Here is a 19,977-nt window from a genome sequence, read left to right on the forward strand (position 1 = left end):
CGCCCCCTGGTAAGATACAAGGTTTCAGAAGAGTTTGTTCTAAAATGCATATAGTTTAAAATCTGGATGGACCTATGCTAGCCCTTTTTAAGACTGCGGCTTATTCTCTCATTTCCCTCTTATAAGACATCCTGGCCACCTTCATGTTTCATTACTTGTGGGGTGAGTCTCCTTCCCTGAGAAAGATGTCTACCTGTTTGTGGGGTTGAGATTTCCCATAGTACTTTGAGCTATAAGTAAGGTGACAGTCTTCATACTCTTTTTAAAAGAGGAGTGAGTGTAAGTAGCAGCTCTTTTGTAGAGATGCTTTTCCCAGCGCTGATAGTTTTCATTTTGTTGTGCTTTCTTCAACTGATATGGCTTCTTCTGCAATTCTCTCTGAAGGTAATCCCGCAAATTAAGTGGGTTATTTATTTTAAAAGGTTTGGGCCTGTTACTGTTGCTAGTATTTTACATTTTGGTTCTTTGTGTATTCTCAAACAAGCCCCTGGGCTCATTCACAAATTTAACACTAATTAAAGGGGTCATTGTTTTGCTTGTTACTATGTCGTGTGTTTGTGTGTGTTTACATTGCAAACTGCCCTGTGATCCCCGGATGAAGGGCGTCATAGAAATTTAATAAACCATTGCTTGTCTTTTTAATTTTTTAGAAAATATGTTTCAGTTGCCAAGTCGTTCTGGCTGCTTGTGAAGAATGGGAGATTTATTTTCCTACACACACACACTTACACAATACAAATGTATTTGTGTGTATATATGTATAAAATGTATGTGAGAAACAGACACTAGGGAAGTAGCACATAATATCCCTGAGATTTGGTGTTGTATGTGAGAGACAAAACAGCTGTCTTGGGCCACAACAGCCAATAAAAAGAAAAGGCCCTTCTAGGGATTACTTCAAAGAGCCTCGCTGGCTGTGGAATTTTCCTCCCTCCACTACACAGAGAGATGGCCGTATCTCCTGTGCCCTCTCTAGCCCCCATGCGTCTCTATGGTAAGCCGCTGCCCGCGAGCCCAGCGGGAGGGGGGAACCTGAACCGGCTTTGTAGACGCATGCGCAGCAGCTGCTGCGGCGCTGGGGCTCCACATTGGCGGAAGGAGTCGTGGAGCGAACCATAGAGAGGGCAGAGATGGAGACGGCGGCAAGAGAAGAATTAGGTACTTACCTTTATGTTTGCCGGGTGGCGGAGGGGATTGAATGGGTGGTTGGGGGAGTAACTCTGATCGTTAATGGGGAGAAGTGTTGGGAGTACGGGGTGGGGGGAAGCGAAGTGTTTTAATCTCCCCTTTTTTTGTTTCCATATCACCCCTCTCCGCCCGTCATGGTTTGCCCCGTTCGCGTTTTCTGTATCCGAGGAGTCGGGAGAGACCATCCTGTTTGGAGGGGTGTGGGGGACACAGGTTTGAACCGAGCCCCTTCCCCAGCTTAGCCTGGGCTGGCGCTGCAGCCTCGGGAGGGTGAGGAGAGGCCGGTGCGTTGGAGTTAGCAAAATCCGCCTTTGCTTTTAACTCTTGCAGGGGGATTGCAGTGTGTTTAAAAAAAGGGGGGATGGGGAACCGTATTTTTATTGTTTTTATTTCATTTAATAAGATTTATACTCCTCTTGATTGTGAAAAACAAAACAAAACCCTCAAGGCGGTTTGCAAAACCCTCAAGGGCGGTTTACAAAAGACAAAACTGTAAAGGCAGCTCCTTTTAAACGTGCAAAAGGTTGAAATCAGATTAATGGGACCTGAGCTTTCCAAGCACCTGGGTAGCTTTGCCTGAACAAGAATGTTTCTAGCGAGCGCCAAAAAACAGAGCGGTGAAGATGCTTGTTGGATCTCAATAGGCAGGGAGTTCCGAAGTGCAGGCGCTGCTGCACTAAGTGATTGGATTCCTTCCAGTAGCACCTTAGAGACCAGCTAAATTTGTTATTGGTATGAGCTTTTGTGTGCATTCACACTTCTTCAAATACACAGCCGGTGTGGTGTAGTGGTTAAGAGCGGTGGACTCGTAATCTGGTGAACCGGGTTCGCGTCTCCGCTCCTCCACATGCAGCTGCTGGGTGACCTTGGGCTAGTCACACTTCTCTGAAGTCTCTCAGCCCCACTCACCTCACAGAGTGTTTGTTGTGGGGGAGGAAGGGAAACGAGAATGGTAGCCGCTGTGAGACTCCTTAAAGGTAAAGGGTAAACTGACCATTAGGTCCAGTTGTGGATGACTCTGGGGTTACGGAGCTCATCTCGCTTTATTGGCTGAGGGAGCCGGCGTACAGCTTCTGGGTCAAGTGGCCAGCATGACTAAGCCGCTTCTGGCAAACCAGAGCAGTGCATGGAAATGCTGTTTACCTTCCCGCTGGAGCGGTACCTATTTATCTACTTGCACTTCAACATGCTTTCGAACTGCTAGGTTGGCAGAAGCAGGGACCGAGCAACAGGAGCTCACCCTGTCGCGGGGATTCAAACCGCCGACTTTCTGATCAGCAAGTCCTAGGCTCTGTGGTTTAACCCACAGCGCCGCCCGCGTCCCTTGAGACTCCTTAGGGTAGTGATAAAACGGGATATCAAATCCAACCCCCCCCCCCAAACTGGAAGGAATTTTTTATAAATTTTGTTTTGACTACGGCAGACCAACACGGCTACCTACCTGTAAGTGATTGGACTTATTGCAAATGCAATAACAGGTGTGATGTGGCACCTGTAGTGGTGCTGGTTCCGCCGATTGAAGCGGTCGAGTAGGCGCATGTAGGTTGACAAGGCATCACTCCTGTTGGCAATTGTGCTGCAGCATTCTGCACTAACTGCAGCTTCTGGATCAAGTGCGAGAGAAGCCCCACAAACTGTGCATTGTAGTAATCCTGTCTTAAACTAGTTAATTTTTAATACTGCAGGTTTCCAAATGGCCCATTCTCCAAGAACTGTGTGGCTGAGTTTTTCATATTTGCAGCAAATATTTATTTCTTCCCCTTTGCACAATGAGTGGATGGGGGTGGGGGTGCAAGTGGTCTCTTTGGACTTCTTTGAATTCAGACAAAGTCGTACATAAGTGGTGATTTGAAGCGGAGAAGCAAGGCCACCTGAAAGGGATGTGCCCGTTTTTATTTGGATGTGACGGTTCTGCTTTGCGTGTATACTTCTTTTGCATTGTCAGCGCTTAGACTACATAACCTTTTGAGGGCAATTCCAACTCTGATTCCGCATGCCGTAAACTCTCAGAATCACCTTAAATGTGGGGCAAGGAAGGAGACAATGAGTGTTGATGGATCTTGCCATGTGTGAATGTGTTCATATGAGGTGTCTCTGCACCAGCTCTTAACACACGCCCTGCTCCTGTTTCACATGGTGTGGCTTCGCCATCTGAGCAACTTGCCTTAATCAACCCAAATTTCAATGGAATTCTGACTTTCCAATGGGTTAAGGGGTGTGTGTGTGTGTGTGTGTGTGTGTGTGAACACCATAGCTAGGACTTCTGCCCTATGGAGGATATGATGGCTGTGATAGCCACAAGGTTTACTTTGGAAATAGTACTGAGATGCAATTAAGACTACTGTATTCCTCCTTGGACCTGATCATTCAGCATTGTGCAAGAGGGAGTTGGGTAATGGAAATCTACCCTTGGCTTTTACTGTGGCTGCAAGGAAGGAAAAAAACCATCAAACAAACTGCACTGAGCCACACAAGCAGCTGAGGCAATAAACTATTTATTTATTTATTTCATGATATTTATCCCTAAAACCCCTCAAAGCGGTTTCTCCCCCCCAAAGATAAGCCCAACTGCTATTGATTTATTATCACGCAAGCTTCTCCTATGCTTGTTTTGCATGCAAGAAATTCTATGTACCGCATGTTCCAACTGGCTTTCAACTAAGAGATGTGCCGGATCGAATTCTGAATTCAAAATATTTGCATCCTCCTTTTCCACCTTGACCCTGTAAGCCTTTTCACAGATCTTAATTAAAGTAGCATTAATTAAAAACACAATCTGAGGGAGCAATCCTATACACAGAAAGGTGGCGTGAAGCAAACTGGCTTAAAATTACCTCAGATTCAAACTGGGTTCAGCAGTGGGGCTACTGCTGGCTTAGAGCTAACCTAATCCTGGCAGAGAGAAAATGAACATTTTAAATATGGTCTGTTTTATGCCACCCCTTTTGCTGGCTTAATTTGTGTTCACATGAGCAATCTGAACGGGCTAAGCATAACTGGTACATGATCAGTCTTCCAAAAGAACACTTGGGTTACTTAATTCAACAACTGAACATGCGCCTATCCAGGGCTCCCCCCCCACCCAGCTGGAGCTCATTGGAGCTCAACTCTGGCACCTCTCAGGTGGGTGCCATTGCCTTTCAAAGAGAAAAAGGGAGAAGTTCATGGTGAGTTCCGGCACCTCTTTTTCTAGAAAAAGAGCACTGCTTCTCTCCATTTCTGAAACACTGGTGCGGTTGACTTGTTCATCCAGAAGCTCTATACGAATCTTCCACATTTCTGAAAGGCTTTACATATTTGGCTTAGCCACATGACTGCGTTTAACTACAAGCCTTGTTCCTTGACCTTTCAATATACCATTTTATTATTTAATCTGGTGCTCTGTAGACCTGAGCAACATGGATTGCTGTTATAATCATAGTCCCCATCCCAATTCATGTATGATGAATTGCTCTTTCAGACAAAGCATTTATCCATCTTCTGACTAGCCAAGATACCAGGGTGGATAAAAATCAATGATTTTTAAAAAAAATGAATCGGATTAAAAAAATAATTAATTGGATTTTTAAAATAAAATGCTTTTGGAGGAAAAATCTTTCCAAAGATAGTTTTCTGTTTAAGTTACATTATAGTCCAAAGGCTATTCATCAGGAAATAAAGATTTGTTTTAGGTTTTTCATGTGTGCTAAAACTCAGTCTAAGTTGTTTTGTTTTTTTAAATCGTTTAACTACATCAGTTAACAAACATGGATACATATACTATGTTATTGTTTTACTTAAATAAATTGTTTAAATTGTTAAGGAAATGGTTATTTTTCTCCTTCCAATAAAGTACAGCAGAAAAGTTGTCCAAATATAAAGAATAATTTCATAATTACCTGTCTATTAGAAACAAATTTCTAATTGTATAACCAAATTAGTATTTTTTGATATAACTGTAAAAGCTACTCTGAAAATTTATTGTTCCAAAAATGAAACCTTCATCTGGATGTAAATATTAAGATTATACCAGCAAGAACGAGTCTTTCTGTAAAAAAATGATTTAAATCAAGACTTACTGACTAGTGATTTAAATGGATGATTTAAATCAAATCCACCCTGCTAGATACTGCAACGAGCATGTGATTACAAAACTGAGAGACAAATACTTCATTGTGTATCGCTGAGATAGCAAAGGATGCCTGCCTTGTCATTCAGTGGGTTGGGTTTAGGCCATAAAAAGTGCATTCTGTTACAGTAATATGTGGGTCTTTCTTTAATACAGACCGTACAGAGCTAGTACATTAATATTAAGAATCTTTTCCAGGACTGCTTATTTTATTACTGGTATACTTGGCATGGTATCTAGTCTTACCTGTTTATAGAACACTGGCTGAAGAGTTAGCATGAAGTTTTAATTTGGTTCTCTTCACCCATCTGTAAGTACGGGAAGAGACTGTGCTTGCTTGATAATCATTTTTCTTGCACAGATTGCTTTCCACCTTTGTACTAAGAATTATCTTCTGGACATATTATATGATGGACTTACCATATTTTTCGCACCATAGGACGCACCGGACAATAGGACGCACCTTGTTTTAGAGGGGGGAGAACAAAGGAAAAAAATTCTTCCGCTCTCTGACCAGCGCCCCTTCAGCAAAGCGGCAGGAAGCGCTGCGCAGAGAGTGGGAGAATTTCCCCCCTCTTGTTTTCCCGCTCTAAAACAAGGTGCCGTTTAAGGTGCGTTCAGGTGGCTACCTTGGAAGCCTGGAGAGCGAGAGGGGTCGGTGTGCACCGACCCCTCTGGCTCTCCAGGCTTCAGGTTCCTTTTGACCTGCTCTTTGGGGCTGGCGGGGGGAAGCCCACCACCAGCCCCAAAGAGCAGGTCAGGGAGCAGCGGAAAGGCGCAGCGGAGAGGCTGCTGCCATAGTCACGCGTCGCTTCTCCAGCTGGGAGAGGATCGCGGGGCTATGGCTTCTTTAGCCCCCCGCACGCTCTCCCGGCTGCTGAGGTGACGCGCGGCTATGGAGGCTCCTGCCATAGCTGCGCGTCACCTCTCCCCCCGGGAGAGGGTCGCGGGGCTATGGTGTCTTCGCTCCATAGGACGCACACACATTTTCCCTTCATTTTTGAAGGGGAAAAAGTGCGTCCTATAGAGCGAAAAATACGGTAATCATTTTAATCAGTGGTGGGGAGAACCCCTGGCTCATGGGCCAAATTACGCCTCATACTGGGAGGCTGTTTCCCCTCAAACCTGTCCCATAGCTGGCATCATATGTGACACCAGGTGCAGGGCAGGTAAAGACACTTCCTCAAAGGATGGATCTGGAAGCCTTAAAAGTGTACTCTCGATTGCTCTCAATTGTTCATTGACAAATGAGGCTTGCTGTGGGTGCCAAGCAGTTGATTGACACTTAATAGCAGCTGATATTGGTCGCTGACATCTGGTCGCTGTCCAAATTGGGCTTGCTCAAAGCGCCAACCAGCTGACTGGTGCTCATAAGCCTTGCAGCAAAATGCTACCTTTGCACACATGAAACAAAATAAAAAAAATTGTGTGCATGCACATGAAAGCTCATACCAATAACCTTTGCATGTCATGAGTCTATCTCATATATTAGTTTCACCTTTTAAGTTGAATTACTGAAATAAATGAACTTTCCCACAATATTCTAATTTTCCGAGTTACACCTGTAGTTGGTCTCTAAGGAATTTTTTTTATTTTGTTTCGACTACGGCAGAACAACACGGCTACCTACCTGTAACTTTGCACACATGGTTTGAAATCAAAGGAAATGGGACACACAGGTACTGCAGATAGGCTGACTTGAGCTCAGTCTGGTCTGCAAAGGAAAATACAATAATTTTATACATCATTTTATAAATTAGCTAACATACAACATGTTCGGATAGATATCGATCTGGCCCTTGATCGATAGAGCCGCAACTTCAGACAGCTTTACGATCCCAATCAATCACTTACAGCGGTCCGGCACGCTTCCTCCCAAGCTGCGCAATAACTCCTGCTGTCTCTTCAGGTCACGGCTTTTAGCAGAGTAGAACACAGCGTGTAAAGCAGACTTGCTCCTTGTAAGCACACATAGACAGATTTGTCTATTTACAGCTCTTTATTAAAACATTTCAGCTAACAAAGACCAGGGCTTCTTTCAGCCATGTCTCTCTCACAGATACACAGAGAGAAGTGAAAGTACAGGGAAAAACTCCTCCTCCTTAGCTTCTAAAAGCTTCTGTCTCCGCCCAGCTGTAAGCTGACGTCAGCAGGTGACACACACCAGGGAATTTAACCAGTTAAGTTCTGAACTATAACACAACATTGTACTATTCGTTAATAGCTGGATCTTCGCGATGCTTAGTGTTGATCTCTGCACTGGTAGGCGCTTCATTCAGAATCTGTTTGCAAGAGCACCGTCCAATTTCCTCTAGGCATGCACTTTTACAACTGTTTGCAAATCTTGGAAAGCGCCATTCTGGTATTGGCTTTTGAGCAAATGCCTGATTCAGCAAAGGAGTCTGCTTCTAGCCCTGCCTCACTTGTTGAGCCAGTTGGGCCACTTGGGTAAATGATACATAAAGTCAAATCTCTGGGTGTGGGTCTGGATCCTTGGACTGCAAGGATAAGCATGTTCAGGCATTTACCTGGACATGCAGATTCTCCAGGTAAGGTTGGGGACAAGGGTGTGCATTAAACTCCACCCCAGTGTTCTTGCAAACAGGTGGAAGACCCCCTGGCAGGGATCGGGGGCACAAGGGATGGGATGGGGCTTGCATGTCCCTATCTCCATTGACCCGGTGATAATTTGCATGCTTAAGCAAATCTTTCAACTTAGAATCACAGAACTGTAGAGTTGGAAGGGACCACGAGGGTCATCTAGTCCAGCCTCCTGGAATGCAGGAATCTTTTTATAGCTTGAACCTACAACCCCTGAGATTAAGAATCCAATGCTCTACCGCCTGAGCTATCCCTTGCCAACTGGAGGTTTCATCTATCTTCTCTTATTTTGTCCCCTCCCTCTACTTCCGTTTTCCCTCTTTCCTGTTCATTCTACCCCAAACTTCCGCACAAAATGCTAATATATGTGCTCAGCAGCAGCATTTTAGATTTCTTCCCTGTCTTCCTGTGTTTTTCCTACCCCATTTGGTTTTATACCAAAGAGGCTTTTTTTTTGTTCATTCAGAATGAAGGCAGGAGTAATGCCCTCGCTCTGACTTGGCTTAGTTACGCTCGCCAAGCAGCAAAACCTCATGTTATATGGCCTCATCAAGAAGCCTATGCAGAGTGATAGTGGCACTTATTGCCTTCATTCTGATTTGGCTTCATGCCATAGCCAAATCGGATTGGTTGGTTCCTTGTGCTGGTGTAACCCTTTAATGAAGTGACACACACACACACACACACACACACACAAGAACCAAAGCCATAGATTAGGAACAGAAACAGCATGGAACTGATGGTGACCAACATAAAGAAAAGTAAGTGAGTGAAGACTTTCGGAAACTGTTGCTGGGCAAAAATGTAGTTTGAAGCTACAGGGTTACCTCCAGTTACAAACTTAATTACGTTTGTAACCCAAAACCATTCTTAATATGAGGTACGCTTTCACTAATGGCGCCTCCTGCTGCTGCTGCGCCACCGGCGCGCGACTTCCGCTCACATCCCGGGGCAACGTCCGCAAGAAGGGGCGTCTACTTCCAGGTTAGCGGAGCTCGTAACCCGAAGCATTCGCAAAGAGGGTGATACGTAACACGAGGTTCCATTGTACGCTGATTCAATCCATTAGTTGAAGACCAAAATAGAGGGGAGGCTAAATGATGCAGAAGTGTTGACTTTGTTCCTGAACACATTTTCCCCTCCTCTTTACACCTGCATTTCCATCAAGGACCTAAATGGATTACTTTTACTTGTTCTCTTTCTCCCACTCTCTGAAATCAAATTCAGTGCCTGAAACATTTCCTCTGAAATGTACCAAGTTTGGCGTCATTGCTGTAAGATTTACCCATCTTAATGGATAAAGCGAGTCAGTTATATTGGGCAACCATAATTTGGGATCGCATTATAGAGATACCATTTATATTGATTTCACATGAAGATACTTTAAAAAGAGTCGTTACTATTGTGTGACTCCTTTTTGCACTCTTGTGGGAAGGAAATTGGAAAGGATTACTAGCCATTTGCTAGGGAAATGGATCTTTGTCAGCTGGGAAAGAACTTTTTGCCCATCAGCTGAGGGAAATGAGAGTCAACTTTGGCCGAGGGAGAATTGGAAGTAAAGGCGACCTGAGAACAATCTCCCCAAATTTCGCAGGTGGCTTTGGAAGAACGGGAAAGGAAATTTTAAGTTACGGTTCTACAGGGAGAAAGGTCGCATAGTAATAATAATAATAATTTATAATAATTTATTATTTATACCCCACCCATCTGGCTGGGCTTCCCCAGCCACTCTGGGCGGCTTCCAACAAAATATTAAAATACAGTAATGCATCAAACATTAAAAACTTCCCTAAACAGGTCTGCCTTCAGATGTCTTCTAAAGGTCTGGTAGTTGTTGTTCTCTTTGACATCTGGTGGGAGGGCGTTCCACAGGGCGGGTGCCACTACCAAGAAGGCCTCTGCCTGGTTCCCTGTAACTTGGCTTCTCGCAATTGAGGGAACCACCAGAAGGCCCTTGGCACTGGACCTCAGTGTCCAGGTAGAACGATGGGGGTGGAGACGCTCCTTCAGGTATACTGGACCAAGGCCATTTTGGGCTTTAAAGGTCAGCACCAAAACTTTGAAGTGTGCTCGGAAACGTATTGGGAGCCAATGTAGGTCTTTCAAGACCAGTGTTATGTGGTTTCGGCGTCTGCTCCCAGTCTAGCTGCCGCATTCTGGATTAGTTGTAGTTTCTGAGTCACCTTCAAAGGGAACCCCACATAGAGCTCATTGCAGTAGTCCAAGCGGGAGATAACCAGAGCATGCACCACTCTGGTGAGGCAGTCCGTGGGCAGATAGGGTCTCAGCATCTTCTAACCAAAGTGATCAGAAGCATATTTCTGTGGCATGAGCAAAACAAATAATTCAGGACAGGTGACACCCACATATATGCCCTATTGATAGTCATGGCTCCCCCCAGAGGATCCTGGGAACTGTAGTTTAGCAATGCTGCTGACCCCAGAAAGCCACAGCTGCAGCAGCCTTAACAACCATTCCTGATAAAATTGTATAAGCCTGGTTTAAATATTGTGGCCATAGTGATGTCTTGTCTACTCATGAACACACAGAGCCGCCTTCTGAGTTGCATCCTTGACCCAAACAGGAGATGGCCCCGCTACCCACGATTAGTCCCCGTTTCTAAACTCCCTTATGTTGCTTTCTAGTCTAGCATTATGCTGCAAGAGTCAATGAGCTGAAAACCTGATGAGCCAGCTTTATGTTATGCCTGGGGGCTTTGTATTTTTCTTGTGGTTTTAAGCAGAGGTTGGATGGCTATATATGTTGTGGATGCATTAGCTGAGATTCCAGCATTTGCAAGGGGGTCGGACTAGATTACCCTCGGGTCCCAACTCTGTTATTCTATGTCTCCTGAGGCAGAAGGAGGCTAAGTTCACCTCCGGAAGCTTCTAGAACTCCAGCAGCCCTTTTGCAGGTGCTTGAAAAGACCAGTGTGTTGTTTAGCTTAATGTTTAGCTGACTGGTGGCTCACATGCATTGTTTCCTGACAGTCCAGCTGCGACAGGACCAAACAATGGTAGATTTCCCAGCGGCTTCTCCGGAGAAAGAGAGAGAAAAGTCAGGTGGATTAGTTGGGTCTGGCTGCAGATTTCACAGCTGATAACTGCAAGGCAAGTGGGTTACCTGGCTGTAGAGAGGCCAGGTTTGTGTGTAGTCAAGACTTTTGATTGATTGGGAGAAATGCCATGTAATCCAGCAAAACCATCCTATCAGAGTTCTGAGTGCTTGAGCTGATTATGCCAGGGCTACAGCTGATCGCCGAAACGATCCCTGCGGCGAATGTTGTTTAGGAATTGCCCTTCCTCCAGAGGGGGCCAGAGCAATGCACAACCACCAATAAGCAATAAAATACAGCATATGTGAAACAAAACAGGAGCATTATAATGCAAGCTCACTTGGAATTGTAGAGTTGGAATAAGAATAATATTAATTTATATCCCACCCATCTAGCTGGGTTTCCCCAGCCACTCTAGGCAGCTCCCAACAGAATATTAAAAACATGATAAAACATAGTTACAGGTAGGGAGCCGTGTTGGTCTGCCGTAGTCGAAACAAAATAAAAAAAATTCCTTCCAGTAGCACCTTAGAGACCAACTAAGTTTGTTATTGGTATGAGCTTTTGTGTGCATGCACACTTCTTCAGATACACTGAAACAGGTGTTACTGGAAGGATTTTTTTTTATTTTGATATGATAAAACATCAAACTTTAAAAACTTCCCTAAACAGGGCTGCCTTCAGATGTCTTCTAAAAGTCAGATAGTTGTTTATTTCCTAAGCATCTATCTCAGGAGTCAGCAACCTTTTTCAGCCGTGGGCCGGTCCACCATCCCTCTGACCATGTGGGGGGCCAGACTATATATATATATATATTGAGGGGGGGAGAAATGAACGAATTCCTATAACCCACAAATAACCCAGAGATGCATTTTAAATATAAGAACACAATCTACTCATGTAAAAACACACTGATTCCCAGACCATCCGCGGACCGGATTTAGAAGATGATTGGGCCGCATCCGGCCCCCGGGCCTTAGGTCGCCTACCCTTGGTCTATGCAGTCCAATCCCCTGCAGTGTAGGAATTTCAGCTAAACTATACATGAGAGATGACCACTTAGAGGACCTCACTTCAGGGGGTGGGGGTCATTCTGGAGCTGAGACCCCCGCTATGGAGAAGAGGCCCCTTGCTTATAAACCCAAGTGGGGACCAGAATCAGAGCCTTTAGCCAGTTTTAAGATTTGAGTCAGCTGGTATTGGAAGAGGCAGTCCCAAAGATATTTAGGCCCCTGAGTAATTTTAGGGCTTTATAACACAGCACCATATTGCCTCTTGCTGCTATCCAATGGTTGAGGATACCTTTCTTGCATTATATGACATTGGGCCTAGACTTCCAGTAGAGTTGCTAACCAGTAGAGGTGGATTGGGGCATGAAAAGGTGTTAAAATTTCCCCAAGCTCTACCCCATGGGCCACCAGGTTGTTCCCTGTCTCCACCTTCTCACCTGAGGGCGCCGGAATCCTTAAAATCAAGATCTAGTAGCTGCGGGAAAAAGCACTGAACTGCTTTTGCATCTCCAGCTTAGTAAGACTCCAAGGCGTTTGATTCTTATTGTTGTTATGCCGAAGCAGAATGTGCCATTGTGACGCACTGATGAGGAAATACTTAAAGCTATCTTTGCATAGGAATTTGTCTGTAATTAAGGCATAGATAAGATGGCACTGAAATATGACCTTCAACTAATGTGTTTTTCATGAAGAGGGTATGGGGCGATCGCAACGTCTGTATGCTATATTATTTCAATCTTCCAACTAATTAATGTAACCTGCACAGTGAAATTTAATATGGCAAGGTTAGGCAACATGGCGTTCTCCAGATGTTGGTTTAGGGCAGTGTTTCCCAAACACTTCAGCTGTTGTTGGACTACAACTCCCATCATCTCTAGCTAGCAGGACCAGTGGTCAGGGATAATGGGAGTTGTAGTCCAAAAAACAGCTGGAGACCCAAGTTTGGGAAGCCCTGGTCTGTATCTCCCATAAGCTCCCAACGGTCATGTTGAATGGAAAGGGTTGATGGGACTTGTAGTCCAGCAAAATCTGGAAGGAACCACGTTGGCTTCCCTGTAATATGAGGGTGATGGCCTAGTTCATTCAAAGAGCAGATGAGGTACGAAACCTGCTTCTAAACTAGGCTTCCTCAACCTTGGGTCCCCAGGAGTTGTTGGACTACAAGTCCCATAATCCCTAGCAGGACCAGTGGTCAGGGCTGACGCAAGTTGTAGTTGAAGAACATTTGGAACCCAAGAGTCTGCACCACTCATTTTATTTAAGCTTCCCATCAGAAAAAAATGTCTACCTTGGCTTGTAACAAAACTAATAAAAAGAAATGGCAACAAGTCAAATAGCGAAAACACCAGTTGAAAATATCCTATAAAATTCAGAGGTATGGATAGCACGAAAAAAATGCAACTAGCTGTATGATGATAAGCCAGTGTAAACAGAAAGCTTTGCCTGGTTCTAAATGATGTCATAGTTGGTTCCAGGTCAGCTGATCTCCCCCTGCTTAGTGAGAAGGTGCCTAGAATAATGAGTATGGTTGCAACTCAGTGGTAGAGCATCTGTTTTGCATGCAGAAGTTCCCAAGTTCAATCCTAGATATCTCCAGGCAGGCCTGGGAATGTCACCTACCTTGAAACCATTGTGGCTAATAGCCATTGACAGTCTTATAATCCAAACTGGGATGCGGGTGGCGCTGTGCTCTAAACCACTGAGCCTCTTGGGCTTGCCGATCGGAAGGTCGGCGGTTCGAATCCCCGCGACAGGGTGAGCTCCCGTTGCTCGGTCCCTGCTCCTGCCAACCTAGCAGTTCGAAAGCACCTCAAAGTGCAAGTAGATAAATAGGTACCACTCCGGAGGGAAGGTAAACGGCATTTCTGTGCGCTCTGGCACTTGTCTCAGTCCTTGCACCAGAAGCGGTTTAGTCATGCTGGCCACATGACCCAGAAATCTGTCTGTGGACAAACGCCGGCTCCCTCAGCCTGAAAGAGAGATGAGCGCCACAACCCCAGAGTCACCTTTGACTAGACTTAACTGTCCAGGGGTCCTTTACCTTTACCTCATCTACAAACATGTACATAATCCTTTTTTAAAGCCATCCCAAGTTGGTGGCCGTTGCTGCTTCCTCCGCTGCCTGAAGAACATTTGTGGCAGGATGAACACCTTGACGACCTGGAAACATATTGGGTCCTTCCCTCTTCCCCTCTTGTTTTAATAGACCTGGAAGTAATGAAGCCTTTAATAGCAGAGCAGAATTCAGACAGCGAAGACGAGAATGAGAATGAATTGCTACCGCCAGAGAAGAAGTATCAGCTCGATAACCAGGACAGCATTTCGTAAGTACCATATTTCTACGTAAGAAAACACATGTTGTTCTTGTTTAGTCGTTTAGTTGTGTCCGACTCTTCGTGACCCCATGGACCAGAGCATGCCAGGCACTCCTGTCTTCCACTGCCCCCGCAGTTTGGTCAAACTCATGCTGGTAGCTTCGAGAACATTGTCCAACCATCTCGTCCTCTGTCGTTCCCTTCTCCTTGTGCCCTCCATCTTTCCCAACATCAGGGTCTTTTCCAGGGAGTCTTCTCTTCTCATGAGGTGGCCAAAGTACTGGAGCCTCAGCTTCACGATCTGTCCTTCCAGTAAGCACTCAGGGCTGATTTCCTTCAGAATGCAGAGTTTTGATCTTCTTGCAGTCCATGGGACTCTCAAGAGTCTCCTCCAGCACCATAATTCAAAAGCATCAATTCTTCGGCGATCAGCCTTCTTTATGGTCCAGCTCTCACTTCCATACATCACTACTGGGGAAACCATAGCTTTCTATGTATTTCTGCTTAAGAAAACACATATACCTATATAAAATACTATATATTTATTGCATTTATATCCCACCTTCTTCTCAAAGGAGCTCAGGGTGGGGTACGTAGTTCTCTCCCTCCTCATTTAATCCTCACAACAACCCTGTGAGGTAGGTTGGGATGAGGGTGTGTGACTGGCCCAAGGTCACCCAGTGAGGTTTATGGTTGAGTTGGGGGGATTTGAACCTTGGTCTCCCAGCACCTCGTCTGACATTATACCACACTGGCTTTCAATTGCATTACTCTTAAATTTAATTGTTGAAATCATTAAATTAAATTCCTTAGTGCCCTCCCATCTTCCCTGTAGCCGCAGGGAAGACCTATCCTCTGGGGCACATGTGTTCCAGTTGTTTTACATTGTCCTAGTTTACAGATGTTGGTGTCTGTGTCTCTCTCTCATTTTTAGGTTTGTACAGACACTCACTCATCTCCTCAAAGGAAACGTTGGAACTGGACTTCTAGGCCTCCCGCTTGCAATAAAAAATGCAGGCCTTCTGGTAAGTGGCTCATCAGTTCCGGTGAGGGGGGAAAGTCCTGTTTAGATTTTGCTGTTGACAGCTGTGTGTTGGCAGTCTCCAAATGCGTCCTGCAAAAAAAGGGTTGCATGCATCTCATGTTAGTCCTACTTGGAACACACCCATTGAAATTGACATGCACGGTTCCCTTGGGTCTACTCGGATTAGGAGCCACGCAGCCCAAAGCACTGCAATCTGTACTCACTCTGATCAGGGTTCAAGGCACTTTTCCAGCGTATTCCGTTCCCTTCCCAATAGCCAGGGAGCATTCCACGGCTACAGAGTATACTCAGTCTTTCTTGAGCTGCGTTTGGTGGCCATTGTCTTTTTTTTTGTCCCCTTGGGTTTCCCCCTGAAATATTGCTACTACTTCTTCTTCTGCAAACCTTTGGGTCAATCCCAAGCCTGCTGGCCATGTGTGGATGGTGCTGTTTTGGCAACGTCCGGATCAGCACCAGGAGGAATTGAGTTTGCTGTTAGCGTACAGGGTTATGGACTTGCAAGCAAAGGTGCCCTCCCGTTAAACAATTTCGGACAGTGGTGGGGAATCGTTCTTAAGTCCGAGGGCCACTTTCCCTTCTGTGCAAGCTTTCAGGGGCCGCATGATGGTGGTCGGCCTGAGTAAAAATGGGTGGAGCAATGAATGCAAGTTTTACCTTAGTACAGCAGTCTAGTCTCTCTCTCTCTCTCTCTCTCTCTCTCTCTCTCTCTCTCTCTCTCTCTCTCTCTCACCCACCCTCTATCCTCCATTCAGAAAAGCAAGAAGCATTATTAGACACATTTCAGCCAGGTGAAAAGCACAAAACAGGGGCAGTGAGGGTGGGACCTGGGGGTGATGGCCTGAGGAGAGGGTGTGGCTTGGGGAGAGGGTGTGGCCAGAAGGGGTGTGTGGCCTGGGGAGAGGGCGTGGCTGGAAGGGGTGTGGCTTGGGGAGAGGGTGTGGCCTGGGCAGAGGGTGTGGCTGGAAGGGGTGTGGCCTGGGAAGCGGTTCTTCTTACTGTGCCTGTGTTTCTCTCTTCCACACAGCTCGGGCCATTCAGCCTTTTGTTCATTGGGATTGTATCCATCCACTGCATGCACATTTTGGTGCGATGCAGCCATTACCTATCCCAAAGGTAAGCGCTTGTCGACGGCTGAAGGGAAGTCAAAACCTGCCTCCCCTCCACTTTGCAAGATAGCCTTCCTTAGTTTACTTCTCGGTTTCTTGGAAGCTTATATTTAACTTCAGAGTGTGCCGCAGTGGCCATACGGCTGGGGCTGGCTTTATCTGCATTTCTTGGCGTTATCCGCTCTCGATGGCCCCACTTCAATTAGCCTGCTTAATTTGAAATGCATGTTAGCCAATTTGGACTTTGTTTGCTGGCTGAGTGCTCCCCCCCTTTTTTTAAGTGAGGCAAAACTCATTTCTGCAAAGTTGCATCTTGTTCAATAACCGTAGTTGGGAAATAATCAGTATTTTCTTTTCTCGTTCGTGCCAGGTTGAAAAAAACTACCTTAGGGTATAGCGACACAGTTAGCTATGCGATGGAAGTGGGTCCCTTTAACGTGTTGCAGAAACGAGCTTCTTGGGGAAGGTAAGCTTCTACAAGAATTTGAAACGGATCTCCCTCCTCTATCACCCTCCACTCTCCTTGCCTCTTCCTTTTCAGTTCGTAAGTCTGATTGTAGAGCCCCTCAATACCAATATGAGCTGCTTTGGGAGGCAGTCCTTTCCTGAGAAGTATTATAGAATCATAGAATTGTGGAGTTGAAAGGGACCCCTGAGGGTCATCTAGTCCAACCCCCTGCAATGCAGGAATCTGATACGGAACTCGAACCCACGACCCTAGGATTAAGAGTCCCATGCTCTACCAAGTGAGCTATCCCATAGGATAAGAATACAGTAGATAAATAACAATACACAGAATCTATATCGTTGCTATTCATTCATTGCTATTATTTGGTTTCTTGCCCACCTTTCACCATAAGGAGGGGTGAACAGTGCAAAAATATAATGTTCCGATCAGAGAAAAACCTTTTACAATCAGAAGGCTAGGGTGGGTCATGAAAAAATACTGTATCTCAGGCGTTGAAGTCCAGGGTAGAGACGTGTTTCGTAGTTTGCTAAAGTTATGTAATGAAGGTGCCCTTACGTGTTGGAAGGGAATTTTGCATCTCATATAGGTGTTGTTGTGTTGCTGGTTTCATAAAAAATAAGTATTGCGGGGAAGGTGTAAGTTTACTGCAGGCAAAATCCCCAGGCTCTTTTGTCCCCAAAAAAGGCATCCATAAAGATCTCCATGGATCACAATAACCTAGTCACTTTACCTTTAATCAAATGCAGACACATTTTAGTTAATAGAGTTGGCATTCACAGCCTACTGATGCAAACGGCGGCAAAAGTGATATTGCCATTGGAGGCACTGTGGCGCTGTGACCTAGAATCATAGAACTGTACGGTTGAAAGGGACGGCATGGGTCATCTAGTCCGGCCCCTGGAATTCAGGAATCTTTTTGCCCAAGGTGGGGCTCAAACCCACAACCCCCGAGATTAAGAGTCTCATGCTCTACCGACTGAGCTATCCAGCATCTAGCGTGTCCCAATTACTAAATGGTATGGCTCTGGGAATGGAAAGCAGGGGCAAGCAGAGAATGGACGTATTCTGAATCTTCTGACTGCTCTGTCCTGAGGTGGGGTCCTTGAAAGGTTAGAACTGTATTGCCAACAAAATGCGGTACAGTGGTACCTCGGGTTACATACGCTTCAGATTACAGACTCCGCTAACCCAGAAATAGTACCTCGGGTTAAGAACTTTGCTTCAGGATGAGAACAGAAATCGTGCTCCGGTAGCATGGCAGCAGCAGGAGGCCCCATTAGCTAAAGTGGTGCTTCAGGTTAAGAACAGTTTCAGGTTAAGAACGGACCTCTGGAACGAATTGCGGTATTTTTCGCTCTATAGAACACACCCAACCATAGGATGCACCTTGTTTTAGAGGTGGAGAACAAGAAAAAAAAATTCTCCCCCTCTCTGCTCAGCGCCCCTTCAGTGAAGCGGCAGGAGAAACGGAGCCCCTTCCATTTCTCCTCCCGCTTGGCTGAATGGGCGCTGCACAGCTCTCCCTCTCTGCTGAAGCCAGGAGAGTCTTGCTCTCCCGGCTTCAGCAAAAGGAACCCGAAGCCTTTGGAGCACATAGCGAGTTCCTGCTGCGCTCCAAAGGCTTCAGGGATAGCCGCCTGAAGCCTTTGGAGCACAGCGGGAACTCGCGCTGCGCTCCAAAGGCTTCGGGTTCCTTTCGCTGGCTTTGCTTTAGCACTGCTGCACCAGTATTTGCTCCCAGGCCTTCTGCTGAGTCGTCCCTGTCTGATTTGCCCTGTAAACCAAATGCTGTAAACCAAATGCTCTGTCTGTGCACAACACCAGCCCGTCAACAGACTCTCTTGCGCGGGTGTGAAATCTGCCTGGAGACTTCATGGAACACTTTGATCCTTGTGGTTCAAGGAGTACTAACAGGTTTAGGAAAGCTCGACGTCAACCTGGATTTCATGCCTGTTTTAAGAGAAACATATCTCGGTCCTTGCACTGACTAACTGGTCTGTTTCCATTTCCCTTCCTTAAAAAGAGAAAGAAAAAAAGGGAAGATTTGCCCACCACTATATTTTGATTGTATGTACGTTGCCTAGTCAGTGTAGGCACTCTAGAAGGAAGGTAGCAAATTGCTGTTTTGCAGGGAAAGCTTCATTTGATTGCATACGACTCCTCAGTGCATTGGATGTGACCTCCAAATCTTTTCCTCCCTGCAGATAAACACTAGTTAACTTGAGTTTTCTCTCTCTCATTGTGCCACTGCAGATACGTTGTGGACTTCTTCCTTGTGATTACGCAGCTGGGGTTCTGCAGCGTTTATATCGTGTTCTTGGCAGAAAACGTGAAACAAGTAAGCCAATAAATTTATCCGTGGAATTGATATTGCACCCGTCTACCTGAAGGAGCCCAGGGTTAAAAAAAGGATGCAGAATTTGAAAAACAAAACAAAACACATTCTGAAAGCTGTTACAGCTGAAAACGTTATTCCCTCCAGTGATCTTGGGGTTGCTAGGAAAAGTATTCTTCAGCCATCCAATCCCTGGGTAGACAGGAATGTTTTCAGATTCCTCCTGATAAAGGTACAGCATGCTAGGAAGGCATCCCACAAACAAGGAGCCACTGCTGAAAAGGCCCACCTGAGAAAGGTCACCGCCAGTTCAATCCAGTTCATGTTTTACGTTCCACTGAATTGAGTCAGAGGGAACGTGCACGGGATGTTTGGCGGTCTCTTCTTCTCTTCTTTGGCGATCACTCGTAGCCAAGTAAGATTGTCTTCCATAAACACGTTTTTAACAATGAGTCTGTAAGTGACTGTGGAGGCCAATTCTGGAACCACACGTCCTTCCACAGTGGGGACATTGGTTTCCGGGTGGGTGTTGATCACGGTGTGGATTTGCCAAGTGTACCTTCCTCCTAGCACCTTTCTCCCTTGCGTCCTGAGTTCGAGTGTCTTCAAAGCCCGTGACACCTTTGGTAAAGGCTGTTCTCCAACTGGAGCAATCGCAGGCCAGTGCTGTTTGTCGTTGGTTGTATGTTGTCTGCTATTCGGTTGCTGACCAGACCACATCTCAGTGGGAAAAAGTCATAGCTTA

At 45.7% G+C, this 19,977-nt stretch overlaps 1 protein-coding gene across 4 annotated transcripts in view; it reads left to right on the forward strand.

Annotated features, from left to right (window-relative positions):
* The first annotated feature begins 1,066 nt into the window (after positions 1-1,066).
* Positions 1,067-19,977, forward strand: part of SLC36A4 (solute carrier family 36 member 4) — a 95,378-nt gene continuing 76,467 nt past the window's right edge. For 2 of the 4 annotated variants that reach the window (XM_081909937.1, XM_081909940.1), the window contains exons 1-6: positions 12,634-12,679; positions 14,169-14,286; positions 15,212-15,302; positions 16,347-16,435; positions 16,799-16,894; positions 19,151-19,235. In XM_081909937.1, the coding sequence (XP_081766063.1) occupies positions 12,649-12,679; positions 14,169-14,286; positions 15,212-15,302; positions 16,347-16,435; positions 16,799-16,894; positions 19,151-19,235 (510 nt within the window). In that variant the 5' untranslated portion in view covers positions 12,634-12,648. Of the gene's footprint in view, positions 1,159-12,633; positions 12,680-14,168; positions 14,287-15,211; positions 15,303-16,346; positions 16,436-16,798; positions 16,895-19,150; positions 19,236-19,977 lie in introns of those variants that run through there. The other 2 variants (XM_081909938.1, XM_081909939.1) reach the window with 2 other exon arrangements.

The sequence above is a fragment of the Podarcis melisellensis genome (genome assembly GCF_964234715.1).
Source record: "Podarcis melisellensis genome assembly, chromosome: 4".
NCBI classification, from domain to species: Eukaryota; Metazoa; Chordata; class Lepidosauria; order Squamata; family Lacertidae; genus Podarcis; species Podarcis melisellensis.